Below are 24,522 nucleotides of genomic sequence, written 5' to 3' on the forward strand. Positions count from 1 at the left end.
GTCAGGTACCGATTTCATAAAATCGGGCATTTAATTTAATATACTTAAACAAATGATATTTACTGTACACAAGCAGGACTCATATTATACACTTGCTTGTGCAGTTTTTAAATTGACAAATAGCTAAATCCAGACGACGAAACCTTTTCAGAAGAAATATAGCTCATTTATTTACTGAAATTATGTTTTAAGAACTTTCCTTCACTCACAGGCCTTGAAATCTCCACTTTCGACATTTCCATGACTGTGGGACGTCTGCTGGTATGAATGAATCCGTGTAACAGCAGTTCTTCTGTATTTCAAGGAAGCTTGAAAATCTTCTGATGCCAGATCTGTTTCTTGGCATCCAGATGCTGTTACATGAGATTGCGATTCATATGTGAGGGATTTACTTCTCATGTAAACGTTTGTGTTCCAGTGAGAGAACAGCTGCGCACTAACAGCCGATAGCACTGACACACGATGAACTCATGACCCCAGAGTGTCATACAGGTCAAAGTTCACACCAGCAGTGAGAATCAGACATAATCAGCAACTGTCAAAGCTTAAATGTACGAGTTTGCGTATCATATACTGCACTGTTTCTCTCATTTCAACTCCCACACGAAACGACATTTTTATTTATTTATTACTAATACTAACTTTTGTTTGTTTTTGTCTTTCTTCCTGTAAAGCTGCTTTGAAAAAATGAAACATTGTGAAAAGAGCTATACAAATAAACCTGAATTGAAATTGAATTTAGTATTTATTATACTACATTATATATAAATATATATACAGTAATTTGGTCTACAGTCTCATTTCACTACAAGTTGTATACAAATAAAATCTTGATTCTTGAATATTTACTATGATAAGGGTTAAAACACTAGGAATGAGCACTACAGTTTACCGTAGTAAATACTAAAGTATGCTACAGTATTCTTTCGTGTGGGGTTTTAAAGGGGAAAAAATGAAGAAAGGAGACACGAGTGTTGAATTGTAATCGCTGTGTATTCTACAACATCTTTGTATCAACAGTTTGCAGAGATACAATATAAATACAGTTCTGTACATTATAACACTGTAAATACTATGTTCATACATGTTATGTACAGCTCCTTGTTAAGGAGAGCAGCATTGCTTTGTCTTAAGGTGTTGGGTTTGTATTCCACAGCTCACACGCTTTCATTATTCAGCCTACAGCCCATAATCCTCCTTCCATCTATAGAAAACATATTTATATTGGCTTTAGTGTCACAAACTATACAAATCTGACAGTCAAACACACACACACACATGGATTGAAATGCTTCAGTATTAGGCGGGTGAACCTAGAAGTCAATTAAGATGTAAAATACACAAACAGATGTTGTGTCAGTACATCAGGCCATTTCCTCTTCTCTCGGTTTAGTGACGGTCAAGGATTTGATCAAGAAAACAGCATCTGGGAAAGCGCAAATGTGCATCCAGGATTGAGTTCCTCCAGTGCAAGCGTTCAGACAGCAGTCCTTCCACATTTACAGTACATGACGGATCAATAACACGACACAGAGCTGCTGTCAACTCATAAATCCACCATGATTCTGATGGCTATGTGGCACTTAACATTTCAGCAGAAATCTGTTCAACGCAGGAATAAACAAAGTCATCTACACAAAAAGAAGATTGAAGCATCGGGAGCTTGCACAGCAGATTTAAAAGGCTGTCTTTGGTAACAACTGATATCAGCACACAAACAAACAGTAGTACGTTCTGATGTTAGACAGAGTTTAGTGTACAGAGTTAGTTCTATAAGAAGTGGTAAATAAAGTTTATGCGACATTAGTATTTCAGTCGTATCAAAGCGTGATATAAATGTGATATAAAACATTCGTGCAACTCAGCAACATTCAAAGATGACATTAACGCATACGTTAGGTTTCTGTCCATTGTGAGGACATTCTCCATTGACATGACTTTTATATTGTACAAACTGTGCGTTCTATCCCCTAAACCTCACACAAGGATTTTGCCTTGAGACGTGTTCAAAAATACATTGTTTAGCCCGTTTACGAATCAATTTCCCATCTTCATGGTTTCAGTCGCCACAACGATAGATAAACCTGTACGCACGCACACACGATTTATTGCCACGTGACGACAAGAATCAGTCAACACATCAACACATATCGATTGTACAGCCCAGTGTTTCTCAACCACGTGTCCGGTGTCCCCTAAAGCAGGGGTTTTTAAACTATGATGCCAAGGAGACCCAAATAAGATGAACCTTTTGTGAGGACCCCCGTTTCAAGCTTATTTTCTTTTGTGAGGACCCCCCTTTTTAAACTTCATTTCTTTTGTGAGGACCCCCCTTTTCAAACTTAATTTTTAAATCATTTTATGTATAAAGAGTAATAGTGTATTATAAAGACATTTTTTTCCAAACTTAAATAGTTCGCTACCCTTGTTAGATAATTAAATGCATTTGCACTGTAGCAACTCAAGGAAAGTGCAAGGAACAAAATCAAAAAAACACTAACAATAATAATGTTCAGTAGACTTTTACAATTTCTGCTTGATCTTTTTCCCTGAAATTCCTGGGGACCCCTGCAACCTACTAGAGGCCCCCCGGGAATTCCAGTTTGTAAACCCCTGCACTAAAGGACCTCAAGATGACTTAAAATGGTTTAAAATGTGACCCGAAGTCATTTTTTTGTGATTTACTGTTTTCTACATAAAATCATTCTACACAATGTAAAGAACATTCGGAGAATATAACCTTGATGTCTTTCATATTGACTGAGTAAAACCATGTCACAGACTGAGATTATAGTTAAATTAATGCTTGAAATCTGACGCTCAAAATCAGGTTTAGAGACTTTAGCCTGAATTTCACAGACTGGGTCACAAAAGACAAAACCAGCTTTAAAATGAACAACTAAAAATGTCTAGTGTTGGGTTACGTGTACTGTATGTCATGTTCACACATGTTCTAGAATATTATATTGGGCAGAAATTGTGAGTGGAGGGGGGCATGAAATATTGTTGAAGAATAAGGTTGAGATGCACTGATGTGAACAGAAGGATGAGGATGATGTCCAGGCTGTTGCCGTGCTGGTGGTTATCAAAGCATCAGAAATGACACGCTTCGCGTTCAAGTCAGTGTTTTGGGTCTATGGACGGGGGTCCTCTGGTGAGACGGGACGGCTTCACGAACACCCCGTGACCTGTGGCACAGCGGAAATACACCCTGCCCTGGACGGTACCGTTGTGTTTGCCTGCAAAGAACAAGAAAGGTTTTTTGGTTACGGTCTCTTGATTTCTTTGTGGCAGCTGAGATCTAGATTCAATCTTTGATGACGTACCCACAGCGAGATCCAGTTCCACTCCAACCCAGATGCCTTTGGCAAACTCCACCCCTCCGACATAATGCACCGCCCCGCTCCGCTCGCCCACCCACACCTGCTCACCGGGAGCCATCCAGTCGGGCAGCTGAACCACGGGTGCGTTCTCGTCCTCGCTGGAGTCTGCAGCATCCTCCAAACCCAGCTCCGGAGATCCTTCTCCATTGTGGAGATGACTCTGGGACGTTGGGTCAGAGCCTGTCTCAAAAACACAGAGATCTCTTCCCTCGCCATCATCTGCCACCTTAAAGTCTGTGAATTCTTGACTGACGCTCAGAACGCATCGGTCTCTGCGACGAGAACAGCGCTGAGCGGGGACCGAAAACGACATCACGTGACCTCTGGTGTGTTCCTGAGGGTCTGAGGTGTCTCTGGCGTTGATCTGATCACAGCTCTCGCTGCCGCTGAAGAGCACGTCTGATAGAGTGGCGGTGGAGGCACTATGAGAGACGTAACCGCTGGTGCAGCTGCTGGCCGTGGGACTTCGGGACACCTCTTTCTCCTCAGACGCGCACACGCCGGCCTCCGGGGTCTCCAGAGTGGCATTGTACACCTCAAAATTTGCGAAATCCTCTGGGACGTAAGGCTTGAAGTTCTGGAGCTGTGGAGAGCCGGGACCTGGGATGCTGAAGGCTGAATCAGACTCCTCCTCCTCTGAATCCTGACCAGTCATCAGCAAGCACACGGGAAACAGAGTCAGTAGATTCACATACTATAACGCCACGTCTACAGCACACATAAAAATATATATATATATACAGCTAAAGGCTAAAATACACTACAAGACTTTTGCTCATAGTTTCAGTCTGGACTTGTTGCAGAAAGTCTGTGCCAGTCTGCAGATTTGATCACTTTGTGTGTTTCTATCTGAAACTTTCAAAAGTCTGCAAGCATATGATGTCTAGTTTACAAAAATCTGTTCAGATTTTAAAAGTCTTGTAGTGTGTTCCAGCCTTAAGATTGAAAGAAGATTCTGCAAATGTAACGTTGTTCAACATTGTGGATTATCTGTGAAAATCTGTTATGTGAAATAGTTTATTCAGGGAACTACTAGACAAAATCAAAGTCCCTCTCATTTATTTCCATTATTAGCATTTATTATATTGAAACAACACTGAACAAATACAGCTGATCATGAACACAGTTTCTATCTGTAACACTGAACGTGTCATTGAGAAGAGCAGTGTGATGTGTGGAGTAAACGCGGTAAACACACATGCAGACACATGAGGACAGTGACATGGAGATGATGATGCAGATTTATAAACTCAGACAAAAACGTAAGAAAAAACAACTTAAGAATCGAGACTCGTGTTGTCAGGTAAGACACGTTTATACTTGATAATTCAAGACTTAAAGATAAAAAAATACGATTCAAGCACTTTCATAAAAACTAAAGCAACAGTTCTGCTTTTAAACATTCAGTTTACAAACATTTCTAAGTTTCATTTGGTTCAATGTCAAATTCATCTGTCCTGATTTAACTATTTATAAAAAAAAACATGTAGATGTAAGATGTAAATATCATCACAGATGTGATAGTTTATAAGGGAGTAATAACACTAGACAACTGGACTGTAAAGATTGTCCAATAGAAAGACTTATTGAATTGCTATACAAATAAATAGTTAATGGTTTAAATAGTTTGGCATAATCTTTCTTTGTTATTAAATGACAGGTTTATATTCTAATAAAAACTTTTTTTGACCCCAAAGTTTGACCCAAACTTTCTTTACTATTATTTTTTTTAAATCACCGAGTAGAAGACTTGATCATGTTATTTGGAAAAAGGTGTATTATTTGTCTTAAGTATGTTACAGATGTTCTTTTACTTGGCAACATCAAGGTTCAGATTAAAGGAGTAGTTCACCTCCAAATTTGCCCCCACTGACTTTCCATAGTAGAAATAAGAATGACTATGGAAAGTGAACGGGGGCAAGTTTGGAAGTGAACTACTCCTTTAATAAACGAAAAGCGACTTTTTTAAATATCTAAAACCAAAACCACAGATTACAGAATGAGTTTATATGACTCCCTGTGGTCAGTATCACTGTGTGTGTGGTTCAAGGGGGCACTAGCGGTTGTGTGTAGAACGACACTTACAGCAGCGTGTGGCAGTGTATGAGTGAGATCTGTGCTCAGTCTGGGCTTTCTGTGATTGGCTCTCATGCTGATGATGTCACTGATGATGTCACTGGGGCCGTGGCCCTCGCTCTGTGCCCTGGGTCTGGAGCCGGTGAGGCCAAGCGTGCTGCTTTCCACAAACCAGCGCATGCTCTGTAATGATGTCACAACACTTGACACAGGCCATGCAACACGCTAAACACACACAACACACGCACACATCACACAGGCTGCTGGAGTTAGACAGGCACATGCTGCAGGCGTGTATGTGGGAGGGGGGAATGATGTTCACAGGTTCAGTGTAACGTGTGGTTAAAACACAGACTCAAGGCATGCTGGGTAAAGGGTCCAAAATGCACAGCTGCCAACTGAAAGAATATTCTCACTTCAGACTCAAACTTCAACATTTACAACAGCGACAGTCAAACATTCTTACAACTGATGTATTAGGTTTCTAATGAAGTCAGAAGGCCAACTGACATTTGTTTTGCTGCTAGCGAGTGTTAATTTTGGACTTTGGCTGGCTTTGATTTAGCAAACATTTCAAACCGAGGGAGCAGAGCCTGGAGTCACGTGTAGTGCTAGTAAACCTTCTGTGTGTGTGTGTGTGTGTGTGTGTGTGTGTGTGTGTGAACACAATATGAGTGGCATGTAGAAATGGCACAGCTGATGAGAGATACCTGATGAGAAAAACACATTGTGTGTGCGAAAGATTATTTGTGTGAGTGTGTGTATGATGGTGTGATTATACTGTATGTGTGTGTGTGTGCGCAAGTCTATAATTATGTGTGTATATTCATACGTGTGTGTGTGTGCATGTGTATAATTATGTGTGTGTATGATTACATGTATACAATTGAGTTTATATTCATACGTGTGTGGGTGTGTGATAATTTGTCTATGTGAGTGTGCATATGATCATGTTTTGTTGTGTGTCTTTGATCATTTGTCTGCATATGCGTGTCCATAATCATATATGTGTGTGTTTGATTATGTGTGTGTGTGTACCTCGTGTCCCAGCAGCGGTCGTGACTCCAGCGAGCGTTTGGCTTTGCTCTCCTCTTTCACTGGCAGGAGAGATTTCAGGAATTTGGGCGGCTGAGGTGACAGAACTTTAAATGGACTGGAGTTCAAGATTGTTGGACTGTCAGTAACCGACCCTGAGGAGAAAGTTTTCATGACACGTGTCATTTCTAGAGCACTACTGACGTTCCGATTTTAAAGCAGAATCTGTGTGATATTGTCGAACACATTTAAACATGACAAATGTATTCATTCCAACTTAGGAAGTAAAGTCGTGCAAACAGAATGTTTAAAATATGAACAGTAATAACATAAAGAAAGAACTGATACCAGCACTGACATGAGTTGTATATATTTACCATGATTCTCTCTGCTTCTGACAGCCGTGTCTTTCGTGTTGTTATTGTTGAGCGATGACTCTTGTGCGCTGGCTTCACAGACGTCTGCATGAACGGCACAGTGACCCTGTGGAAATAACACGGAGCTGAACATCAGCGTGTGTTTCTGTTATTCTCTCTCTGTCCGTCTGTGTGTTTACAAACCTTCACTTCATCATCTTCACATCCCGGCACGTCTGATTTCTGCACAACAAACACATGAAACAGTCAATGACATGATTTATCTACGGTTTATCTATTAAACATACATTAAAAGGCTATTTATAACTATTATATTTCTTTGATTGTTGTTTAAATGACGTCATGATATCACGGAAATGATGTCAACGCCACAATCTTAAAAAAACTTTTTTGTCATCACAAATTTCAACTGGAATTAAACCAAAAGGGCATTTAATGAAAATGTATATGAAAATATATATTATAAAAAAAGTTTGTTGTATTTTTATTAAAATATTTAACATTTTGTAACTTTCACCTGCAGGTTACCTAAAAACAAAAGAAAAGTCTAAAGAAGTATTTCAAATCCATATAAAAACACAATTCAAAATAGATTCGAGTAACATTCTACATACACATTTGTTACTAACCTGTACATTTATTACACAGATTAATACGCATAGTTTAAAAACATAATATATTTATAATACATATTCTGTTTACATACCCTAAAGCACAACGATTAAAGGGACAGTTCACCCAAAAATGGTAATTCTGTCATCATTTACTCACCCTCAGATTGTTGTAAAACTGTATAAAAGTCTTAGTTCTATGTCAGTAAGCAAACACATCTCATCCCTCATTCACTGCCATAGTAGGGAAAATAAATACTATGGGAGTCAATGAGTGATGAGATCTGTTTGCTTACTGACATTCTTACAAATATCTTCATTTGTGTTCGGCAGAACTAAGACTTTTATACAGTTTTACAACAATCTGAGGGTGAGTAAATGATGACAGAATTACCATTTTTGGGTGAACTGTCCCTTTAATATACTGTAAATGTCTAGACAATTAAATAAAAGAAATAAACTATAGGCGCTCTTACGTGCTGTACGTTTGGAGTGCTGAGACTTCTGCGAATGTGTCTGTTTTTAACAGAAAGAGCTTCCTTCACACTGACCGCCTGAACACACACACACAGGTTTGTTTTGGGTGTCTTCGTAGGAAACTGACATCATCAGAAGGAAAACCTCAATCTTTCAGATGTTTACCTGTCTGAGTCTCTCCAGACACAGAATATTCTCCACCTCCAGAACTCCTCTGGTGTATTTCTCGATGTACGTCTCACCATCCAAAGTCTCCTCGCCGTCCCCTCGTGCCGCCATCAAAGCCAGCGTCTCGCGCTCCTCGGGTTCCTCAGACGCCTGTCCACACACACCACAGATGAGTGTGGATTCAGAAAGATTCGCCAATTGTAGTTTTTCAATAGTTCTGTACCTTCGGTATGTTGGACACGATCTCATACGTGACTCCACACGAGTGCAGAAGGTTCTTTAAAGACATCCTCCTCTTCAGACTCTGAGTGAAACTCTACAACACGCACACACTCGTGAACGCACCGTTCATCTGCTGTTCATCTGCATACGTGAGGCGTGACATCTCACCTGTCTGTTGTAGATGTTGACGGCCATTCTCTTGCGCAGGACCAGCTCCATTGAGGCCGGGAGGCTGAGCTGCGCTGTGACCTTCACGATCAGATAGATGCGTTCGTGGGGCGCCGTGACGCGGTTCAGATGGACGGAGTCGTGGATGGACGAATCCCACGAACACACAGCGGTCACCTGTCATATTTCAGTCCATGACGTCATAGAGAGCAGCTGCGTTGTGTATCATGTTGCAGTGCGTATCATCAGTATTACATCACAGGTGGAAATGTGTTACCTCATCATGGCTGTGTCTGATGATGGGCAGGTAGAAGAAAGCGCTGCCGTGTTCTTTGGGGAGGATGGAGTTAACTCCGGCAGCATGAGGTCCGATCAACTGTCCATTCACGCTCAGATTATCCGCTGGAACATACACAGATCTCCGAGTTACACTGACATCTGATCAGGCGTTTTCAATGATTGTCGATTTAAACAAAAAGGAATTCTGAACACTGCAGACTGATACAGTATTCATACTGAGCATAGATTATCAAATAAAAGGGTGACATACTGGATGATTTACCTTCATATTTGCGTTCAGATCTTTAATGGACTCGGTGCACAAGTGTAGTGACGAACTTCCGATGTTGTCTGAATATCAGTTTCCGCTTTCATTTATAAAACAGCTTAACATGCCTCAACAACAACTGGGGGAAACCACAATACTGTGAAACTTTACGTGTAATAAACACTAGCTGCTGTCAAAAGAACGAGCCGTTATTCCACTGACTAGATGAAGAATCTCACATTAGGCATTTTCTCCTCCATAGAAGTCCATTGTAAGGCAGCGCAAACTGAGAACATCAAACTTTTCTCATATCATGCTGATGTTTGATATCGGTGATTATTATTTAATCATTTGGTTCCCCTGGTCGTTCCTCTGGCCCTAAGAGAAAATGCTTAATGTGAGATTTATCTTTTAAGAGCTCGTGGGATTTTTTTGACAGCGGCTTGTGTTTATTACACTGCAAAAAATGACTTTATTACTTAGTATTTTTGTCTTGTTTTCCAGTACAAATGTCTACAAATTCTTGAGTCAAGATGCCTTTTCTCGATGACCAAAATGACCTATGAAAATAAGTCTTGTTTTTAGACAAAAAAATATGAAATTTCAGTGAATTTGCGCTTAAAGCAAGCAAAAAAAATCTGCCAATGGGGTAAGAAAAATAATCTTGAATTTAGTGACTAAGAAAAATGTTTTTTTTTGCTTGTTTTAACCACAAATTCACTGAAATTTCATAGTTTTTGTCTAAAAACAAGACTTATTTTCTTGGGTCATTTTGCTCATCAAGAAAAGGCATCTTGATTCAAGAATTTTTAGACATTTGTGCTGGAAAACAAGACAAAAATACTAAGTAAGAAAGTCATTTTTTGCAGTGTACAAGTACATTTTGACAGAAATGTGGCTTTGCCAAGTCATCGTTGAGGTTTGTTAAGTCGTTCTAGAAATGAAACCGGAAACTGATATCCCCACCTCCGACAACATCGGTCACCACGCGAGTCCATTAAAGATCTGAACGCAAATATGAAAATCTGGTAAATCATCCAGTTTTTCACCATTTTGACAAGATCACAATTTTACTTTATAATCTATGTTTAGTATGAATATCAGTCTGCAGTGTTAAGAAATCCTGAATGTTTAAATCAATCAGTTCAATAAATGTAAGGTGTTTACAGGAATCCAACATGAGCAGTGTATATATTTTTACAGATGGAGAGTTTTGTTTTCAGTAATACAGATTTTATTGAAGCTTTCAACTTTTCTCTTTGGCTTTAAGCACGGTGTTAATTGGATTGTTAATACAACCGAGCACAACAGAGATCTAAGTTTTGACATGTAGTTTATAGTGTTTAATAACAAACATCCCACCTGAGCCTTGTCATGATTTATCCAGGTGTAAAAATAAACCCTGAAGATCAACAGATCTTACCATTCAGGTCCAGGAACAGCACAGGTATATGCTCTTCCATGCCAGCAGGGGGAACCCTTGAGTAACAACAAAAATGGTGGAAACAGTTCAAAATCGTGCCAAGTTTTTCTAACGGTTTTCATTTTCTGGATGTAGAGTATTTACAGATTCATTACAGGTCATGCTTTTAGTTCCTAATAAATATCCCTGGTGGTCATATTGCAATATGTAGCGTATGGAAGAGAAAGATCTGAATGTTGTCACCAGTGTGCAGGTGCTCCGGGTATCCCACTGCCAGGGGCTGGAACCAGTACAGCGTTCCTCTCCTCCGTCAGACCCACCCACTGCTCCACCAGTCGAGCTTCTCGTTCCACATCTTCCTCAGATTTCTCTGTCAATCACAGCACAGAATCAACACCACGACTCCATCACAGCCGGTCACAGTGAACTCCGTGAAGTCCAACCTGATTTGTTGATGATTTTCTTGATCTGTTCCTCCAGATATTCCCGGCGTTTGATGAGCGCTTCGGACCAGCGATCCCGCACACAGTTCAGGTCTTCCTCCTGTACACAGACAGCACAAACGTCTCAGCATAGTTCAGCTGACGGACTGAGACCTGATCATTCAAACGTATCCAATCCCTCATGGATCCACAGCAGACACCAGCGTTAGGCCGCTACACATCACGACTTTATTTACCGCTATTACTTGTGAATTATATAGTCAAAACAACTCCTGACCATCGCATCAAAGGCAGCGCATCATTCTTCTCAGCTTATTTAAATCAACTTTTGTTTAAATCCGATTTCAGCTCTGAGCTGATGGTCTGGGCTTATTTTCAAGTTGTCGTGTAGACGGCATCAAGCTCATGGTGTCATGTAAATGATTCAAATACATATGAAACACATGTCAGTAACCTCAAATGGACACAGATGAGGCCATCAGAAGCTCCATCTCTGTACTGTTCAGAAACACATAACATGCAGAAGACATGCAGACATGCGCTGGTCATGTGATCATGTTAAGCACACACACGTGTATCAGCTCTGCAGTGTGTTAGCGCAGTTACTGCTGCCGTTTCTTTGCCTCTGGAGACGTTCGCTTTCATCACGTCAAGTTCCTAAACGTCTTCCAGTGTTCCCTATGGCTGGCCACTTCATGATTCAAAGTTTCCCGGGCGGGTGCATTCAAATCTTTAATGTTACTCAGAGATTGTTCGGGACACTCACTGGAACGGTTACTTGACCAGAAATGATCATTCATTATTTCCTATGAAATATTTACTGCATACTTACATTTATTAATTTAGCCAAGCATCTTTTATTTCATTTTATTAATGCAGTGTAGTGTCACTAAACTCCGCCCCCTTGTGGTGAGTAATATCAGCCGTTGAGTGCCCGTGGATGCACGGTTCGACTTTTTACCGTAAACAGTAGACCATCCGGGTACTTTGAGAATACTCGTTTCAGCATACTATGATTTGGTACATACTAATTCTATATTTTGAATACTATTTAGGACGGATAGTATGCGAATTGGGACGCAGCTATAGTTTTGCTACCTTTACTATAGTTTAAACATGCTATAATTTGAGTGAAAATGTGGTTATATATAAATGAAGATCAATATGCTAAAACATGATTATTACACTTTTAATATAATAGTAAATGAATAATAATGGTTCATTTTTTTTAAACTACACAATCACACTTTCCTGTTTTAAGTTGTACAGACAATACGTTTGTCCATGTCTTTTTTCACCTTACATAAAAACATTCTACGTCAGTCACGCTGTCAGAAAGCACAAGATTAGCAGCGGATTGTGGTCATGCCTGTTGGACAGAGAGCAGCCAATGAGAATACCTGATAACTATCAAAATCTTCCTCTTCCTCTCTCTGCCAGGAGAGAACACACAAACACAAACATCACTGCGGTCTCATGATAAATGTGATTTCTGTCAAACTCCTTCAATCCTGAAAATTTGGTCTTTAAACATTTTGAATCTACGTGGCTACAGAGGCTGTAATATTCAAGTTTTCATGATTTAGTTGGTTGAAATGTTTTCTTTTCAACACTGATGAACTAAATTCCTAGTTTGTTAGTTGCATTGTCGTATAGTGATAAGAAACTGACCTGATAGCTGTCCAGCGGTCTCTGTAGTTTAGTGGATCGAGCCGATACGCAGCCAATAGAGACGGAGAGAATCGCTTCCACTAGCAGAGGTAAAGTTCCAGAACACTGAACCGGTTTAACAGACACCTGAAGCCTTCGAGAGTGACCCTAACAACAACAACAAACAACTTTACACCACACATTTAGACATCCAAACGCTGGAACTAGCTGATTGGATGAGTTCTGATGAGCTATACTTTAATTCGGATATCTGGTTTGATAACATATGTTTTAATCCTGATATCTGATTGGAGGCATGTTTTCATTCTGAAAAATGATTGGATGAGGCATGTTTTCATTCTGACACCTGATTGGATGAGGCATGTGTCAACTCTGTAATCTGATTGGATGAGGCATGTTTTAATTTGGATATCTGGTTTGATAACCTACGTTTTAACTCTGTAATCTGATTGGATGAGGCATGTTATAATTCTGAGTTCTGATTGGATGAGGGCGGCGTGTCGCACCTGTCTCAGCTGAAACACGCCTCCAGTGCTGGTGTCTTTATTCTGGTGCAGCTCTACAGATGAATACTCGCCCTGTTCGTTCAGCTCCTGTACGGAGACCCACGTTTCAACACTGCGAGACACTTCACTCCACCTGTCAGACGACACACACACAGTTATCATGCTGTAGTATACACACGTACTGTAGGAATACGAAGTGATGAGGGTCATGTCACCTGTCTCTGAGCGTCTGCGTCTTGGCCTGCAGCGCGTCCAGTTCCCACAGCGAGCGTCCGTTCCCTGCGAACCGATGACCCCACACCTCTATAGCCAGAGCGCCCTCGGAGATAAACTCAAGGAACTCCTCCGTCACGTAAACCACAAAATCCTGCACACAACCAGACCACATCTGACATTTTCTGAAGAGAACAGGAACCCGCTGGTGTCTACACGCCGCTCGGATACGATTGGTGGGTTGGATGATTTTTTTGCTGTGGGATGAGTCTCACGCTCAAGTTGAATTCTCACGGTTTGTTCACTAATCCTAAATGTTGAAATATTAAAGACGGACAGTAAGATGCACCAAGGTGAAGTTTGCATTAATGTTTTTTTACCCTGCAGTGATCAAAGCGCACGGTGAACTCAGCGTCAGGGGTCCGAGGAGAGGGCGTGTCCGGGCTGACCATGGGCGGGGCTACAGTGGGCTCTGGCTGCTCCCAGAACATATATTGACAGAACACAAAGTTGGACAGGTTTAAAGGCAAACCCGTCGCCTCTCTGATCCTCACCTGACAGAAGACAACAGAAAACATGACCGGGTTAAATCCTTCACATACTGATGTTTTCCATAAAAGACCGAATCAAATTAAAAACTGTGGCAGTCACGTTTACCCTGCAGGTGAGCTTCTTGGCCATATGAACAATCTCTCCATTATTGTCCATGATGTCACAGCCGCCGCTCTCGCTGGAGTTCTCAGATGAATCGTCTCCGGCCGCCGGACGCTCGGGTACGGCTCCGCTCACCCGCAGCAGCTCCACGTGCAGACGTCCTGCGACCTGCGGGAGGAGAGAGACGGCTGTGATAAACCGCAGTCGGACGGACGGATCAACAGACAGATGTAGAGACGCTCTCACCTCCCCCTGCTGGCTGATGATGGGAACGGCATACTGAAGCGTGATGTCGTGAAAGAGACACTCCAGGAAGACATTAGCTACACCGATGAGATTATGATTCTCCTGAGCTTCATAGAACGGATCTCCGGATTTATTATGCAGTCTGTTCACCTGGAAAAATCAAAGAAAAACAGCTAAACCAATCACAAAACAAAGGAGAGGGTCAAATATTGAACGTAAAAAGTTTGAACATGTTCTGATGAAAAACCGTGAGTTAAAGGTCAGGTTTATTTATTGTTTTATTCGGTTTTTATGCATTTAGCTTTAAATGAACAGTACTTTGCACTTTAACTGGAACACAATTCAGAGAGCAAATCATTCAAAGGTGAGTTATATGAATACAAAAATATAATGTATAGGAGATATAGCTCTATATTTTATCGTTTTGTTTTTTAATAAATCATTACTATCGCTCACTCTTTACTTCTGTCTGCAGGTTTTGCAAAGGCTTCTCCAATAAAAAGCTTGTGACCAAACCTGATCATATTGGAAAAAAACATTTTTCATCTCCTGAAAGTATCAGTTTTGTAAATACATAGTTTCCGCTCGAACAGATATGTACATTTACTTGTTTTAATGTTTATTCAACAAAATCACATGACTATTTTTTTACCATCGACAGTACTCACAAAAAAACACTTTTATACATTACGGTATTATTACTCGTACGCAGAAATGACAAGGTACCGGCATTACACTGAGCACAAAACAACAGTTTAACGCAACGTCCGAAACTTCAGAAGTCTACATTTGATGGTTTTTGTCTTTTATGACTAATACTGTCCTCACGAATCAAGTTCCAGATGTAGTCACCCATCATCGCTTCATCCCACCTTCCCTGTGCTACAGACATTTCTGGGAATCATTTTTAAAATATGTGAAAATATGTCGTTTTTGTGTATTTGCAATATATCGTGATTAATGATATAAACTCAAAATGTACTTGAACTAAATATACATTAAAACACTGATGCTACATGGAAATAAAATATTACCACAATGATTAGCACCACCGAACTGCACAAGAACTATAAAAAATGTTACACGGTGTATTTAGTCGTCCCTGACATGCATTGAATTTTGCAATCGTTCAATCTGTGAAGGTAGAGACACACTTCACTTCTTCAGCTTTGGTGTCACCGCTGTGACCTCTGAAATAAAACTCAAAGACTCTGATGCGACTCACCACTTCTTGTGTGTTCTCTCTCCAGTCTCTGTAGTGTTCTCTCATGTCCACTAACTTGTTCTCTAATTTCTCGATGGTCCACACCTGTGTTCCCTTCGCCTTACGCCGCACCTGGATAGCAGGTTCACTCACAATCGCTCCACGCTGGGTGTGATGAACAACATCAATTCAACATTAGACAGAAGATCAAAACGATTAATCGCATCCAGAATTAACGTTTGTGTTCACATAATATACGTCGGTGCACTGTGCATATTGATTTTGTATTGATAAACATATACACGTACAGATATTTAGGAAATATGAACATGTATTTATATTGTATCGCGATATAAAAGTTGATTCATTTTTACATTTTTCTTAAATACAACTTTTATTCTGGATGCGATTAATCGCGATTAATCGTTAGACAGTCACAAAGTTTAACAGAGGAAAATATTCCTTGGATCATAAACACACAAGCATGCACTCTCGGTCTACAACATGAGTGATCATGTGACCCGGCAGGACGTGTGTGTACATGGCTCTCACCTTGCGGTTGGCGCTGAGGTTGGCAGCAGGTATCTGGAGGGTCACCTGATAGTCGGTGAGTTTCTTCATGTCGTCCGACAGAAAGTTGGCCTCTCGCACTAAAGCGTTTGCTCTCACCACCTGCTCGCGGAGTCGACAGAGACTCTGACGAAACAACTCGTCCCTGAAACACACAGACAGACACGCACACACACACGTTCATGTGTCTGAATAAACACATCGGCAGCGGAGACGTGTGGAGAAGGACGCCTTTCACCTCTCGTCCGTCCACAGTCTGACCCTGTTGTGTGTGTTGTGTGTGGGGAGAGGCAGACGGTCGCTGCCGCTGCGCTGGTGCTGCGTGATCTTCTCGGGTGACAGCTGCTGTCTCAGAGAATTCAGCTCACGCTCGTACACGAGCCGCTGCTCCTCCAGAGCCAACCGCTTCTCCTCCAGATACTGTTTCTCCAGAACCTGCACCACGTTCTGCATGGGGTCTGAGCACAGGAACACAACATCAGGCCTCTGAATCACGCGCTTCAGCGTGTCAGGTCAAAGGTCACGGCCGTACCGTTGCTCCCCAGAGTCTTCATCATGACCTCCATCTGAGCGAACTCGTAGCTGCAGTCCTGTTCAGAGGAAGCCTCGCTGGCCGTCTCCACGTCCACCTCCACGAAGCTCTCGCGGGGCGAGTCTCTCTCCATCTCCTTCAAACGCTCACGTCTCTTGCGTTTGGGCAGGTTGATCCTGAGGGCGATAGGATGACTCTGATGAGTGTTGCTATGACGACACGCGTGATCGTGTTCGCGAAGTGTGCGTCTTACCTGAAGAAGTGGTTGTTTCCCCACAGGATTCGATCTCCGTGCCACAGATGAACTCTGGAGTAGATCATTGTGCCGTTTACACAAGTTCTGCGACAGCACGGTGACAGAACGCTTTTTAATAACCATCATCATAAACCACCATCATTAACATGAAGAAAGTTACATTTGAGTTTCTTCTCATTTACTGGAGTTTCAGGAGTAAAAAAAAACAACCAGCTCGGAGATGAATGAGAATTTTGAGTTGGATGTGTTCTTGACAGGTGTTGTTTACCTGGCGTTGTTTACTGGCGTGAGAGCGATGTCTCCGTCAGACGAGATCTCAATCACCGAATGTTCAGACTGAATCCCGATACCAAAGAGCTGAATGTCCTGAGACGTGTCCGCACCCACACGCGTGTGATCCTATTCAACACGAGAACATGTCAACATACAACACGTCACTCAACAAACCACACCGTGGACCATTCATAACATGTCTTTTTTTACTTCGGGTGAATTTAAATGTAAATTAAACGTTATCCGGAAAAAAATACAAACAATGACAGAATGAAAAAAATAATAGATATGAAATAAAGGATATTTGTAATCTAGGTTGTATTTGCTTTAACCTTGTGTTAAATATTTATTTTTCTAAGATGACTTTTCTGTATTGCCGCCCCTGATCTTCAGCCGATCTCATTCAACACGCACATCAGCTGACAGTAATAATAGTGAAGGAGGAGAATGTGCTTGTTATCATACGTGTGGGCTCAGTTAAACAAACATCTTCACGGCCCACAGACGCCCCCCCCGTCCCCCGTTCCCCTCACATTAACATGCTAATGTCACATCCACATGCCAGCCGACCGGAGACGACAAACAAAGAGCTGTTGTCTGGTGTTCAGAAGCCCTGCGGCTGAGTCACAGACCGCCAACCAGCACTGCTCACATCTAAAGACGTTCAGTTTGTGAATGAAGGAATGATGAATTTACTGAATTAATCAGAAGGACTCTGAACGATTCATCCGAGTGTTGAGTGATGCTTCTCCCAACTCCTCCTCTCATAGATATTGTATCGTTCTTGGTTTGAACGCGCCTTTAATCGTGTCGATTCAACCTAAATCGTGTATTACGTTAATGATGACGGATGGATGTACCTTCAGATAATAAACCAGCAGTTCATTTAGAGCCGGATCAGCGTTTAGATTGACCAGGAAACACTTGTCGTCTCCAACCTTGATTCCTGAAGACTCCAGAGAGATGCCCATGCTCTCCAACTGCTTCTGACGCTCCTGCACACACCAATGACATTCATTTAAAAAGACATGTTGGAGTTCATACTGAGAGACTGTTTTCAACTAAAACCGGAAAACTCTTCATGCGTTTTGGCTGTTTGTCAACACGACAACAGCGTTTTTGAACGCAAACTTTTGAAAACGGGTCTCAAAGTGCACGTTTTTCAAAACGACGCCGTTATCATCCCTGTGTAATAAACCCTGAAGGCGGCGTTTTCCAAAAATGATGACATCATACAATGACATTTATATACACAAACTAACTAAACTAAACACACATACACGAAGACAAAACCTGCGTCTGAATTCGCTCACTTGTTGGCTCATTCACTATTCCCTATGTAGCGAATGCTAAACAGTCCACTATATGGGGAGGAAGTGAATGAAAATGAGTGAAGGATTTTGGACACTGACGTAATATATCCTGCGTCTGACAGTACTGACATTGCGCTTATATTACACCTGAGTGGCTTTATGGATTGTTTTGTAACAGTTAAAAAAGTTCAGTTTTACTTTATTTGTCACATTTATTGTAGTCGCTTTTAATAAAGAGAACAAAACGAATGTTTGCCACGTTTATTTACTATTACATTTAATATGTTTAATAAAATTACTTAATATGTTTAAAAAAACACTGCTATATATAACATTCATTCAATCTGTGTAATCTAAACAAAAACTGTCAACAAGACCAAACACAAGTGTATAAACCTACATTGGTGGCATTAACGGTCACTCTCCTCCAGCTGATGCTAATCAGACGCTTGATTCGTGTTGTATCATGGGAAATATGAGTGAGCCAGTGTACATCGGACATACAATCAAAATCAGATTGCATTGTGGGTAAAAAGTAGTGAACAAATGTAGGGAATGAGTTGTTTTCCCTACAAAATGGCGGACACCCGATAAAGTGCACTATATAGGAGACAGGGGCCAAACTCAGACACAGCCAAAGGGGTTTTTAGCTTAAAACAGGGTATGCGTATGTGCGCAGGCACGTCGTGTTTGTTTACAGTGCAACATCGCCATCCACTGGCCTGGCATGCATAATACATCTGTGTAAATGCAGATCGCTTTGATAATGCTGTCGTGCGCACGTGAAACTTTGGCGTTTTTCATCACGTAAATGTGCTCCGAGATCTCTCTGGAAGAGATGACTGGGCTCATCTGTGTGTGTGTGTGTTAAAGACCTGTGCGATCTCCTCCGTCTTTCTGAGTTTCTCCTCCCAGGTGACCGTCATCTCCTGAATGAGTTTCTCCGACTCCTGCAGTTTTTCCTTGAGCTCGGGAGCTTTAAGAGACTGACAAATGCAACACAGACCTCGTCAGATGTGCTGTGACGCGAGTTCAGACTTCTGAGGAAATCTCTTATCATCTCACCTCGGCCTGAGAGAGCTGCACCCTCAGTTTCTCCACCTCCTCTCGGAGTTCTCGGATGATGCGGGCGTTGGGATCTTCGTTGACCACAGCGTGGTTGACGATTCTCTTTGCTCGGTCGGCGTAGCGCAGCGTGGACAGCGTCTCTTCGTAGTTGTCGGCGGATGGGCTGATGGTGGCTATCATCGCTGTTTTACTGTTGCCACCGAGATTGTCCTGAAACACAACAAACCACACACGAACCACAAACTTTCAGCCGATTCAAGCCGTTATGCCATTTTCGTCTTCGCACAGTTTGTGTGTTGCGACCTGACGGGCGTCTCAGTACCTTGAGCAGCCACGTCAACACTGAGTCTCTGTACGGCACAAACTTGTTTTTGCTCTTCCCTGCAGACTGATCGGCCAGAGCAGAGATCACACAACCCAGTGTGGTCAGCGACCTGAAGAGACACAACACGTGTCAGAGCTTCTCATGAGAGAATCAACACAACCAATTTATACATGGATCGTTTGGCCTTTCAACAGATGAAAAGGGCCGCACAATATATCAAAATATCACACACTTAACAACTGTTTCTTTATACTTCACTTTTCATACTTTTAAGAAGTGATTTATAGTGAAAGTTTATTAGCAGAGAATATGGCGTCTTCTTCACCCAGAAAGAATGTGAAACATCTACTGTATGCTGGTTACATTATGTTCAATATATTTTAACGTATTAATTTAGCAAATTCACATTATTCTTCAATACCCTGCAGGATGTCATGTTAAAAAAGTGGCTATAAAGTATAAGCTGCCTTGCTAAAATGCACATCGTAAAAACTATGAAATAAAACAGAATTGAATTAAACTGTCACTGTGGTCAATTAGAAAATTAAGAAATAAAAACAGAACCCGTATTCGTGAAAAATCTCAGCGCAAGGAGTGACAAAATTCCAAGAAAATTCTGAGAAATGTGGGCGTTTCACCTTAAAATTACAGAAAAGAATTTCATACCCCTTCGTTTGAAGTGAGGTCCCAAAAAATCTTCGTTTGAAGGGCAATATACCCTCCTCCTTACTCGCTTTTAAGCGAAGACTTACGTAGAAGTTTTCAAGCAAAATGAAGATCGTTCGTAGAGGACTTTAGAGGCTTTACGAATACGGGCCCAGATGATTTCTATTGTAAAACTGGTGAAATGTGTATTATAGAGGCTTACGCCCATTTCACACCGCAGATGTGACTACACAGATAAAACTACATAGACATCGTGTTACATGCTTATATTGCGTATGTGCGAGAGAAAAGCGAGGGGAAGTCAATCCCTCTCTCCTATGGTGAATAAACCCTTTGGTGACTTCGTATCCTTCAAAGCACGATGGCTTTTTATTTATATAACTTGTACTGCGTGGACCTAAAAGAGCATGAAACAGCCGGTGAAGTTCTGGTAGATATTTTGCTCATTGATGTATTTAAAATAACGTAACGCGAAATTGCTCCCGCGGTGTGAAACGGGCGTTACACCTCCCCCTAATGACAACAATCGAATAGAATTGTGAAATTTGAAGGTAAAATGAAATGTTTCACTTGAACGTTCCCTGACAACCACTTATCCAGTTTGTAAGTTAACATCTATCAAACGACGTTGAGTTGAAGAGTATTCTCACTTGTTGATGTTGCTTCCCTCCTTCAGTCTCTCTCCTGCAGCTCCGGTCTTAGACACACGTTCACTTCCGGCCAGATCCACCAGACTGATCTTGCTCACCTTCTCACCGGAGTTCTGCATCCCATCGTAAACACACACACAGAAGATGTTACGTTACAACAGGGACACCTTTAACCAACAGCAGCATGAGTGTCGTTGTGAACACATGACTGACCCCAGACTGCAGATCGTACAGCGTCTGCGTGAGGATGACACTGAAGACCCCATGTGACCGACTGCTCTCCTCATTCATGTTTGTAGCGGCTACTGTACGGGATTTATTTCCCTCGGACATCAGAGACTCAATGTCCTGTCAGAGAAAGAAACGACATCTCGCACCATCATTGTGAGAATCTGTGACCTTTTCTCGTGTCCATTATAAAATCTCACATCGTAGTGAATTTGATTCTCAGAAGAGATCTCAAACTGTGCTCGGATTCACACAGAGCGCAAACTCTGATCAACAATCTGAATCAAATAATGTGATCTGATCTGATCTGGTCAATCCACATTCATTTTACATCTCTGTATTCTTCTTTATTTTTCTCTTGCCTAAAGACATTTCTAAGAAAGATCCTGAGACACGAGAGAGCAACATCTGAGCGCTTCAACGTGCAAATACTCACCTCGAAACTCATCACAGCCAGCTGAGACAGACCGTCCACATACGGACCCAAGACTTTATGTTCTCGTACCTTCAGTGACTGTCTGCTCCTGTACAGAAGTAACAGAAACCATATCATTCAATTCAATTCAGTTTGATTTATATAGCGCGTTTCACAATGTGCATTGTTCCAAAGCCGCTTTACAGGAGAAAACAAGAAAAACAGAAAAACACAGAGAAGGTAAAACACAGCGCAGTGCATGGTGTTTGTAGAACAAGCAAGATCATTGTAATTAATAATAATATCTAATAAATGCAGTCTCCCGGTGAGCAAGCCAACACGGCCCTGTGGCGAGGAACCCAAAGTCCAATGAGAAATAAATGGAGAAAAACCCTCGGGAGAAACCGGACTCAGCCGGGAGGACCAGAACTCCTCTGACACGTCACAGCTGCACTCACTGACTTTCATTCAAAGAAAATGTTAATGAAGAATAGGGAGAGATTATTAGTTGTGATTTAGGAAATTTCATTTGTTGAAACTGTTTGGGTCTAATTTTGTCTCATTTTGTGATGGATATCGGACAACAGAGGAATGTTATAAGCAGGGAAAATAGTAATGACATAATGTGACTGAGTGCAGCTGTGACTTCACACTGCTGTCATGTGATGCAAGTTTAGCATTGAATACTAAGTATTGTAAATGTAGCATTAGTGTAACAAGTAGTCCGTCTTTGCTCTTGGTTGGGGATGGAATTGCCGGGAGCTGGGATGGTCATTACAGCTGAACAGATCTCTTACGGCATCATCCACGTTCTAAAAGACATAGTGTGTGAATTTTATACTATATAATGTATACATTTAAACATTTATTTATCTTTAAAATATAAACTAAAGTTCACCAGACATATGTGACCCTGGAGAACAAAACCAGTCTTATAGCACGGCTATATTTGTAGCAATAGCCACAAAACATTGTATGGGTCAAAATGATCTATTTTTCTTTTATGCCAAAAATCATGAGGATATGAAGTAAAGATCATGTGTTCCAGGAAGATATTTTGTACATTTCCTACCGTAAATATATCAAAACTTTATTTTTGTGAGTGGATGTGGCACAATCGTGAACAAAAATGGCCGGAAACACGCCTACAAACTTGCTCTTTGGGAATCACCCACTCAAGTTTGGTATCTATGTAAAGTTTAGAATTTCTGCTTTCGGGTTCATCTACTCTCCACAACGTCATGACAGCGGTCGGCCATAGAGAGCGTCAAAACAAACCTGATTCTTCTCAGCAACGGCCTGCTACAGCGCCTCTGGTGGACAACTTTAAAGGCCATTTTCTCAATATTTACATTTTTTGCACCCTCAGATTCCATCCATTATCTCGGACGAATATTGCCCTATCCTAACAAACCATACACCAATGGAGAGCTTATTTATTCAGCTTTCAGATGATGTATAAATCACGATTTCAAAAAATTGACTGGTTTTGAGGTCCAGGGTCACACGCGAGCTGAGAGTGAACACACACACAACACATCAGCGTCCAGATTTGAGCAGACAGACGGGTCAAATAAAGTTCTGAGTTCTCCGTAACCAAAACACACAGAGTGATGAGAGACAACGGTGAAATAGAGACAGAAGATCACAGGCAACATTTCATGACTCATTCGTGTAGAGCGGCCCAAAAACAGATTCACCTCCACCTCACCTAAAAATGCCTCCGATACAATATCAAAGTAAGAGACATTTCATCAAAAGACACATGCATCTCACAGGTTCTGAGGTCTGAAACTCAGAAGAAAGGAAAAGTGGCCAAATTCAAGATGATAAGTTATTGATATGTAATGCAATGACGTTTAGACGTGTGAGATGTTTTGGGATCTCTGTTCTCACCCTTTGGGATCCAGCAGATCTCAGACTTTCTCGTTGTAGATCTCCATGTACGAGACCTCCACCTTGAAGGAGTGACCTTCGCTCTGGTCTCTGGACACTCTCTCAAACAGACAGCAGCACAGTCTCGGGATCAGTCCCGGCTGGTCGCCGCTCCCCATCATCGAGAACGATTTCCCAGAGCCTGTCGGACCACCAACAGATCATTTCCAAGACACCAAGACATGTTATGACGTTATCACAGCCGGCAGACATGTTCGCACAGGTCAGGGTGGGACGTGAGGGAAAAACTCTGACATCATTTATTCAAAACACAACAGAAGATATTTTGAGAAATGTCTCGGTGGTTTCGTGTTCGTACAATGGAAGTCAATGGGGTTCAGTGTTGCTTGATTATCAACTTGATTATCTTCTAAAGATCAATGTCTCTCTATCTCATGTACTTTCCTTTAGACATTAGACATATTTAACTGTTAATACTGTGAATCTGTGTTTATATGTGAATGAATCTTATGAAACCAGTAATATTATAAATAATATCCAAAATCAAGAAATCAAAAACACATCGTTATATTCTGTAAATGAATCCTGTTTTTAGGATCATTGAGATGTTTTGATGTTTGTTGAATGTTCATGATTGTACCGGTTTGTCCATAGGCAAAAATGCAGGCGTTGTATCCTTGAAATGCATTCTCAAGTATTCCCTCCCCAAGGCACTTGAACACGACCTCCTGACCTGTGAAACACATGAACACAACCATGACCATCACAACCAGTGTTGGGTAAGTTACTCTGAAAAAGTAATTAATTACTAGTTACTAATTACACATTCAATAGTGTAATTAGATTACTGTACAAATGACTCTCTACAAAAAGTATTTAAATACTAATTACTAATTACTTTCTATA

At 41.3% G+C, this 24,522-nt stretch overlaps 1 protein-coding gene across 1 annotated transcript; it reads right to left on the reverse strand.

Moving 5' to 3' along the window:
- Positions 1–983: 983 nt before the first annotated feature.
- Positions 984–23,727, reverse strand: kif13a (kinesin family member 13A). Its single transcript, XM_057340271.1, has 35 exons — positions 23,617–23,727; positions 21,742–21,829; positions 21,291–21,425; positions 21,078–21,190; positions 19,759–19,870; positions 19,434–19,679; positions 19,244–19,354; positions 17,916–18,050; positions 17,051–17,181; positions 16,780–16,866; positions 16,527–16,702; positions 16,233–16,452; positions 15,977–16,139; positions 15,446–15,589; positions 14,221–14,370; positions 13,978–14,142; positions 13,701–13,874; positions 13,323–13,474; positions 13,108–13,240; positions 12,602–12,748; positions 12,331–12,363; positions 10,931–11,030; positions 10,731–10,857; positions 10,488–10,543; positions 8,795–8,919; positions 8,518–8,694; positions 8,351–8,443; positions 8,125–8,277; positions 7,959–8,036; positions 7,055–7,093; positions 6,872–6,977; positions 6,498–6,649; positions 5,469–5,642; positions 3,327–4,026; positions 984–3,239 (listed from the first exon to the last, which is right to left on the reverse strand). The coding sequence occupies exons 2-35, from the start codon at positions 21,751–21,753 to the stop codon at positions 3,121–3,123; spliced, it is 4,938 nt and encodes a 1,645-aa protein (XP_057196254.1). The 5' UTR covers positions 21,754–21,829; positions 23,617–23,727; the 3' UTR covers positions 984–3,120.
- Positions 23,728–24,522: the final 795 nt, after the last annotated feature.

Source organism: Triplophysa rosa, linkage group LG8 (assembly GCF_024868665.1).
Source record: "Triplophysa rosa linkage group LG8, Trosa_1v2, whole genome shotgun sequence".
NCBI classification, from domain to species: domain Eukaryota; kingdom Metazoa; phylum Chordata; class Actinopteri; order Cypriniformes; family Nemacheilidae; genus Triplophysa; species Triplophysa rosa.